General features: G+C 37.0%; 1 protein-coding gene across 1 annotated transcript; it reads left to right on the plus strand.

The window, feature by feature from the left end:
* Window positions 1–391: 391 nt before the first annotated feature.
* LOC143721735 (sterile alpha motif domain-containing protein 9-like) lies at window positions 392–7,791 on the plus strand. Its single transcript, XM_077212469.1, has 4 exons — window positions 392–456; window positions 1,232–1,334; window positions 1,520–1,574; window positions 2,693–7,791. Exons 3-4 carry the CDS (start codon window positions 1,571–1,573, stop codon window positions 7,261–7,263), a joined length of 4,575 nt encoding a protein of 1,524 aa, XP_077068584.1. The 5' UTR covers window positions 392–456; window positions 1,232–1,334; window positions 1,520–1,570; the 3' UTR covers window positions 7,264–7,791.
* Window positions 7,792–8,417: the final 626 nt, after the last annotated feature.

An 8,417-nucleotide genomic window follows, 5' to 3' on the forward strand; every position in this document is an offset into this window, starting at 1 on the left:
ATTGTTAAACTAGTGAACTGACTCGAGGCCTACAGAGAAGGAAATGAATAGTTGAAATAAAGTCGTTATTTTTTTTTTTTGCGCACAAAAAGTATTCTCGTCGTTTGATAACCTTAAGATTGAGCCATTGTAGTCACTTGGACTATTTTAACGATGTCTTTAATAACTTTTCGGGGCCTGCAAGTTCAATCCCTGAAGAAGCCTAATGAGGAGTGATCCAGCTCTCAGATTTCATCAAAAATATCTTAATTCGTGTTCCGAAGATGAACGAAGGTCTTACGGGGTTGGAACAACATGAGGGTGAGTAAATACTGACAGAATTTTCATTTTTGGGTGAACTATCCCTTTAAGAAAATAAAAAATGACAGGGCGTTTCCTGGGAATGTGTTCTGATGGTTTCAGTTCTTCTATTCACCTGCAGAGAGATGAACTGCTCAACCGCGTGCATCCGTGTGTGTGAGTATGTTGTTTTGTGCTTTCCTTGTGAGTGAACCAGACAAGGGTCGTATGCAAGTTGTATCACTGTTTGAATAACGTTTTGAATTTGCCTCAGGCTCGTAAAATGTCTATTGTGTATTTGAACAAATGTAAAAAGATTTAGATTGGCTTATAATATTGTGGTAGCTTGTAAATAGTAGTGCGTAGGCCTACAACTTATTTTCCCTGCACCCAATACATAATGTTAGCAAAGTTGTCGAAGTTAATGAAATTTGTGATTCAAGTAAGTGTTTGGTTTTAATTTAAATGTCTGACATTATATTTTGTGTTCAGCTCGCTAAATTGTCTTCCCGTATTCAGATAGGCTACGCGGAAGATACATCCGCTGTATTAACCTATAGTATCTGTCATTTTTTTTCTCATTAAAGTAATATCTGCCTCCTTGAATTTGTTTTCATGCTCATCGGTTTCTTTCAGTCTAGGTCTTTTGAATCACTGAAATGAATTCTTAGAGTACTTTATTTATTTATTTATTTTGTAGGATTGGAGACATTGAATGCAGATCTGAATGCTATTGTGATAAGCCTAGAACGTGAAATAATAGTCTATATCGATTGCAGGCTATTGATTGTGATATTTGTGTAAATGCAAAGTGATGTCCATTTGTTAATAAAATCATTAAGGATGTTCTTTACCACATCAGTGATATGTTCATATAGTAAACCTCCAAGATATATCAAGTAATCTTATACAATGCATGTTCACAACTTATCAAAATGCTGTTTGTTTTCAGTCAGTCCACTCCCACAGGTAACACAGAAAGCTGACTTTGCTGCGTCAAATTCTGTAGACACATCTTGTTCAACTAAGGCTTTTCAAAGCAAAAAGGATCTCAGGTTTGTTCCCTTTGTTATTATATAAAGCAATTATCATTTGATCATTTTTTCCTTTGTGATATCTTATACTATTCGACTATTAACATTCATTTGTTAGCCTATGTGTTTTAATCAGTGTTACACAATTCAAATAGATATAGCTCAAATATAGTAAATATGATTATTATGTTTCTTCTTTGTTTCAGCAATGATGGCACAAAATCTTTGAAACATGCTCCTTGAATATTCCTCACAGAATGGGTGAGTATTAAGAATTTTAAGAAGTCCTTAGATAAGCTAATTATTTTCAATTTAGAACCATAGAGTATATTCTGTAGTTTCAGTTCAGTGTACAATTCAATATTGTTCTTTTAAATGGAATATTTTTTTTTATCATTTTAAATTACATGTACATTTCCCTGCTTATTTCATGCTTGGTGGCAGTACTAAACGCACAATGAAGACAAGATGGGTATCCATAACAAAGGCAGTCTTATTCACTAATGCAATTAGGAATCATAGGAAAAATAATAATAGAAAGATTCCATGTAAACTAAAGATGAAAACGATATGGGACAATGAACAGAAAGAACTCAGGATTTAAATACACAGGGGGGTAATAATCAAGGTTAAACAGAACAGGTGCAGGAACTACTAGAGGGTATGCGTGTGACATCACTGTTTGCTTGAGTGACTGCGGTCACGCCCACTGAGTGGCAAAAAGACTGAGCGGCAGCAACACTGACAAAAGCACTGTACAAGTTTTAGGGCTGGACGATATGAATATATATACGTAAATTCATATATATTTTCAAATAAATTCAAATTTGCTTTATGTATTTCCCGGCGGTCGAAATCAGGCACATATAAATGTCAGGAAATGCGATTCCTGGCAGCATTTCAATATCCATGGATCACTGGATCTTTGGTAAGTTGTAAGGAACACTATATCGAGTCTAACCTTTAGTTTAAACGGATAATCATTTGTTTTACTTGTGTTTTTGCAGTTTCCTCTATTAATTCCAGTCATGCAGCAGCTCTTTTGCCACTCAGTCCAGCAGAGGGGGGAGTGTTCTGGCGGGAATGTGACATCAATGAATAGCTTCTATTAACTACCAGGGAGACTAAAAATGATCAGGAACACAAGCAAAACGGGAACAGAGAATATGTAACCAAAACAAAATGAAACTAAACAAAACCCTGACAGCTTAGAGCCAGTTTTTTTTAATTCATACATAATTTATGAAGATTATTCAATTATTTAGAGATGGACCTTTCAAAATGTGAATTTGTGGATAAATGGGACATCATTATTTTTCTCAACTTATTTGGTATTGACATGCCCTTTTTATAAATGTCCAATAATTTGCTCTTTTTAGACTATAGTTCTATACCATGCTCGGACTGGAATGAACAGCACGTCAGCGCATGGTCAAAGACAATTGGGATTAAACCAGAGCACACACAGAAACTTGAGAAAGAAGAGGTAACAGGACCTGTTCTTCTAAATGTTACAAAATCATACTTAAAAGAACTTGATTTTGGAGGTGGCCAAATACAGCTTTTGCTGAGTAAAAGAGATGAACTTTTACAACCAGACAAGTCAAAAACAAATAAAAAGAAACCTGGTTTTGTCAGAGAATGCAAAGAGGAAGAAAAAGATGAAATTGTGTCTTCCAGTGATGTCATTAGTCCTGAACAAAACTTTTCTACGTGTGATATTCTTGAATCAACCGTGTGTTTGCCACAGAGTAGATTTCGGAAATTTAATGATAATGACGAACACTTCAGCTACATAAAACATGCCGTACTCCCACCAGAGACAGGAATAGACAATCTGATCACTCCATGTCATGAGTATAAATCACTGGAAATTGCCTGTAAATTAGAACCAAGAAAGCTAAAAATCAAATTTGCCAGGGAAGTCATTCGATTTGCATGTGCGTGCATGAATATGCGTGCAAATGGCACAATCCACTTTGGGGTCATGGACAAGACAAAAACATCATACAAACATGGAGAGATAATTGGAATTCCCATTGAAGACAAAGAGGTCTTTGAAGATGCTTTAGACTACATTGAAAATTGTTTTCCAACACAGCACTCTGATGCCAGAAAATGTATCAAGCCTCCAAAATTCATACCAGTAATTGACAAAGATGGTCAGGCCCAAAACTGGATTGTAGAAGTTGATGTAGTTCCCATAGTGAACGTTGTGAGGGAAAAACTGTATGGTGCCCGTATTCCAAAGTTCAACGAGAAAGCAAATAAAGTTGAATATGAGCAAAAAGCTTATTATCAAAGAGTTGGACCTAATACACCACGTGTTACTGAAGATGAACTTGTCAGTTTCATTCAAGCTCTCAAAGACATTGACCAAAAAAGAGAATGGGAAGAAAACAACCAGAATCAGATACAGGCTCATTTTAAAGAGGACTTAGGAAGAAAACTCTTAGTCCTTCTGACACATGGGAAGAAATACATGGACAAAACATTGCGTTACATTATTGTTTCAAATAGATTTGACCAAGAAAACCTACAAAACATCAAGTTCCTTGCCCACATGAATATCTTCTGTGTTTTTGATTATGACCCTGACTCAAAATTATCTGGACTTTGTCACAATTACCAAGAGCACCATGCCGTAAATCTGCACTTCCTGCGTGATTATGATCATAGGGAGAACACTGCTGACTTAGTCAAGAAGTTACAGCTCTACGACAGAACAAGCTGGATATTCTGCAATGGTCGAAATGATTACATTGGAGATGAGTGTCCATGTGATGAAAAAACCTGGATCAAAAACAAGAAAAAACTGTTGAAAAGAGCTATATCTGTGATCTGCAATGAGATTCTCCCTAAAAGATCATTTGTGGTGCTTTTCATTCTCACGTCTGACTTTGAACAACCCCTTGTTGACACATTTCATGAATTCTATGCAGAAATGAGTGGCCATGAGGACATAGTCATAATCTCAGAATCAAGGGAGAATTACAAGAAGTGGTCAAGCCTTGCCCAAGTGTCTTGCTCGACGGATGTGCTTGAACAAATCAGTATTGTTGGTATGCCAATGAGTCATGTAGATGCCACAGTTCAAAGCATTCAGCTCACCAGTGTTCAGGCCACGAGGCATTTGCCCGTGTCAAACAATGGAGTATGCTTTTTAAAACCTGTGGATGAAGATAGTATGCTCTCCTTAGAAGTAGTCCGTGTTGACCAGTGTGATGAAACAAATGTAAATGTCATGGAACAAGAGCAAATACAAAAAATTGAACGATACTTCTATCAAGGAGGGAAAATTGACTGGTTGAATTTGTGGCTGGCTGACAGAAATCAATGTGGGGAAGTCATCAAACGTGATGCATACGCAGAAATTAACAAAATGTTGGAAGACCTTGAGCAGACCGACTCATTAAAACGCTCCATTGAAAATATCAACATATATCATCAACCTGGTAGTGGCGGAAGCACAGTGGCACGGCAGATCCTCTGGAACTGGAGGAAAAAAGTGCGATGTGCTGTTGTTAAGCAATTGTACCAGGCTGCAACTGTCTGTGAGCATGCTGTACAACTTTGGAATTACGAGGAGGTTGACAAGAACACCTGTTTACCTGTGCTTCTGTTGCTGGAGGATTGCAATGTAAACTATCAGGATGACCTCAGACGAGAATTAAGCAATGCAGTCACAACAATGAAAATAAGTTCATCAAAACTGTGTTTCATCATTCTCTGCTGCAAAAGGTCACTTGATCCAGAAAGAATGTGTAAAACGCTGCCTTTACGCACAGTCGCAGTTACACACAAACTGTCCCCAGCAGAGAAGAAGCTCTTCTCAAAGAAAGCAGAGAGTCTGAAGCTAAAGTTTGAAGCAGAATTTATACTCACTTTGGTGCTCATGAGTAAAGAGTTTGAACAATCTTATGTCACAGACTGTGTTAAGAAATGTGTTAAGGAAATTGATCATTCATCTCTTCAGACACAGTTGATCAAATTTGTGGCACTACTGAACAGCCATATTGAGAATTCTTACCTGTCTGTATCACACTGTGAGGCATTCCTAGGTTTAGGAATTCACATGGACAAATCGGATCAAATGGTCGAATGTCCAGAGTCCACATGGGCTGATGAAGTTCGACACCAAACATTTGAAAATTCCTTAAGTGAGCAAGCCAGGTTTTTTTTCATACAGCTGAAATCTAGTGAGACACACATCTTCTCTGTGAGAATAATTCACAATTTGATAGCTAAGGAGATTCTGAAGCAGCTCTCCAGCTATCAGAGCCAAAGTGAAATAGCAATGAGTCTCCTTAAGGACAAAGTGCTGTTCGACCACAGATTTGGAAGAGATGAATTTCGAAAGTTTATCAGAGATCTGTTTATCAAACGGTCCAAAAAAAGCAAGGGAGATCCAAATGACAGTTGGTTTTCTCCTTTAATAGAGCATGTTAGCGAGACGGAAGATCTGGAGAAAGCCATTGACCTTTTAAAGGTGGCTTACACTCGTTTTGATGAGGATGCATTTGTTGCTCAACAGCTTGCACGACTGCTTTATGAAAACAAAAGTTTTGAGGAAGCGGAGATTTGGGCTAAAAGAGCCAAGTCTCGTCTCCCACAGCACACATATATACTTGACACACTGGGACAAGTATACAAAAAGTGGTTCTATGGAAAACATGATGCCATATACAAAATGAAAGATCCTATTCAACCAGAGGATGTCACTGATATCATTGATACTGCTCTGAAAGGAATCACTACTTTTAGAGAATCTGAAAAATGCCCCCAGTCACAGACTGTCTGCTTGAATAATTCTTATTTTGGAGAAGTTGATATTGGATGTCGATTGCTTGAGCTCCTGTCATATGTAGATATTTTTTCTACCAAAGACGGAAAGAGGGAGTTGATGAATTACCTGCTTACTGACTACATACCAAAGGAAGTACAGAAAACTTGGCAGAAGTTTCATGGCCTTTTAAAAGGAATGAAAAACAGCATTAGAAATGCCCTGGAATGTATTTCTGAGGATCTTGCCCGCTTTCAGAATTACAGTTCTGAGGATGAGGAGGAGTTGGATGAAGGAGAGCCGGAAACGGTAAATAATCCAAGAAGATGGCTCCTCAGGAAAAGTGCTGTGTATGCCAAGTTGTTCTTTGTTGACATTGAGGCTTCTGCAACAAACACAGTTACCCCATTAATGAGACAAATGAAATCTTTCCAACTCGGTGGTGGTAACATTACAACAATTCTTTACCTGCTCTCTGATAACAAGAAACAGAGAGCTGGAGCAAAACTTGAGGAAATAATTAGCCTTTTTCCAGCTAACCTGAAAAAGGATCTTGACCAGACGGAGCTCATAAACTTCATCTTCTGTCAGATAGCGCTCTCCTGTGCTTCACCTGGCTCTGGAAAAATTCTTAGCATTGAAGAACTTCAAGATCTCAGTAGGCGGTTTTGCAGTGAAAAGAGAACTGACTTACCAGATACTACATATTTGCTCCTTTCACTGTTATTTTGGCCTGAGGACTCCAATCCAGGAAGCGACGTTGCCATGAATGCAATAAAAGCACTTCACAGATATTCTGAGATTAAATCTGCTGCCTCAAGAAAAGGAAGGATTTTCACTCACTTCTACCTTGGAAAAGCAAGGGGTCTAAATAAAATTGTGCACAAGACCACAATTGAAAAATTCTGCAAGGGTACCCTCAGTGAGAGACGCCTCAAGTGGCAAGGCGGTGAAGTGTGGACTAACCCAGACGTTGTAAAAGTGCTTAAACGGGTAACTGGATACACCGACAATGGAAATCTGTTTGTTCGGGTATCTGATCAAAGAAACATCAGAGTCATTCCACTTTTTACTGCCTCTTTGCCAAGTTCAAATGAGAATGTGAGCTTCTACCTTGGGTTTTCTCTTCATGGAGTTGTAGCTTTTGACATCAAGGTGGCAGAGTGAAACCATATATACTATATATTCAAATCACTGTAAGGGAGCTTAATGATACGAATATATATAGAAGAATATGCATTGCATTTTGTTGTTTTTGACATTTCTGTCTCATAAACCTGTTTTAAAGGAATATTGTTGAATGATAAAAAAAATCTTTATTTCAAAGTTTATTTTGACTGGAAATCAAATATTACCGTGATGCTGTGTATAGTAAATAATGTTTTAAAAGGTGATTTTATTTAACCATGCTATCGTTTAATCCTATATTTTTTCGAGGCATGGTTTTCTCTTCTCTTTACTTTCTCTTCTCTATACTTACAAGGTGCATTGTTGTTATTTAGCGATATTTCCTTGAATTAATGTCAATATGTAAATGTTTAGGATGTAACAATACTGTATACATTTTTTTTGGGTGGTGACTTTCAGTGAAATTCTCTCTCTCTCTCTCTCTCTCTCTCTCTCTCTCTCTCTCTCTCTCTCTCTCTCTCTCTCTCTCTCTCTCTCTCTCTCTCTCTCTCTATATATATATATATATATATATATATATATATATATATATTAATTTAATACAAATAAACTTTAGAAACTGTTGTAGAAATATATTGCACTACAAAACTTACAGATCATATTTACCATGTTAAAGTACAGTAGTTCCAGTATGCAATTATGTGTTGTAATCCTAATACATTAAACGTGTGGTATTAAATGATTGTTCCCTCCAGGCAAGACTCCTACTTAATCTGTCCCGCTGAAGTCCTTTTAAATTAGCAAAGATATTACATAACATTTTACAACAATCTACAATTGGTTCCTACCAACTAATCCTACAGATAAAACAGCTTGTATTTTCTCTGCCTATTCCATCCTGTTTGAAGTGTTAGCAGTGAGATTTTAAAAAAAAAGTATAACTACAGCTTTGCCTGTATTAATTTACAGTGTGTTATTTTAATTCTTGCATGCATTTAAGAATCAAGGTCAACTGTTAACTCTTTCCCCACCAGCGTTTTTGAAAGAAGTTGGCAGCCACTGCCAGCATTTTTTTTTTATCATTTTCACAAAAGTTTCATAGCCCCCTGAATATTTTGATGTATGAATATCTGAAAATGTAATATTACATAAGTACAGACCCTCTCCTTTTAAACAAACAAAAAAAAAAAAAC

Source organism: Siphateles boraxobius, unplaced genomic scaffold (genome assembly GCF_051911475.1).
Source record: "Siphateles boraxobius isolate OS27281-9 unplaced genomic scaffold, OSU_SipBor_1 66, whole genome shotgun sequence".
In the NCBI taxonomy this organism is placed as follows: Eukaryota; Metazoa; Chordata; class Actinopteri; order Cypriniformes; family Leuciscidae; genus Siphateles; species Siphateles boraxobius.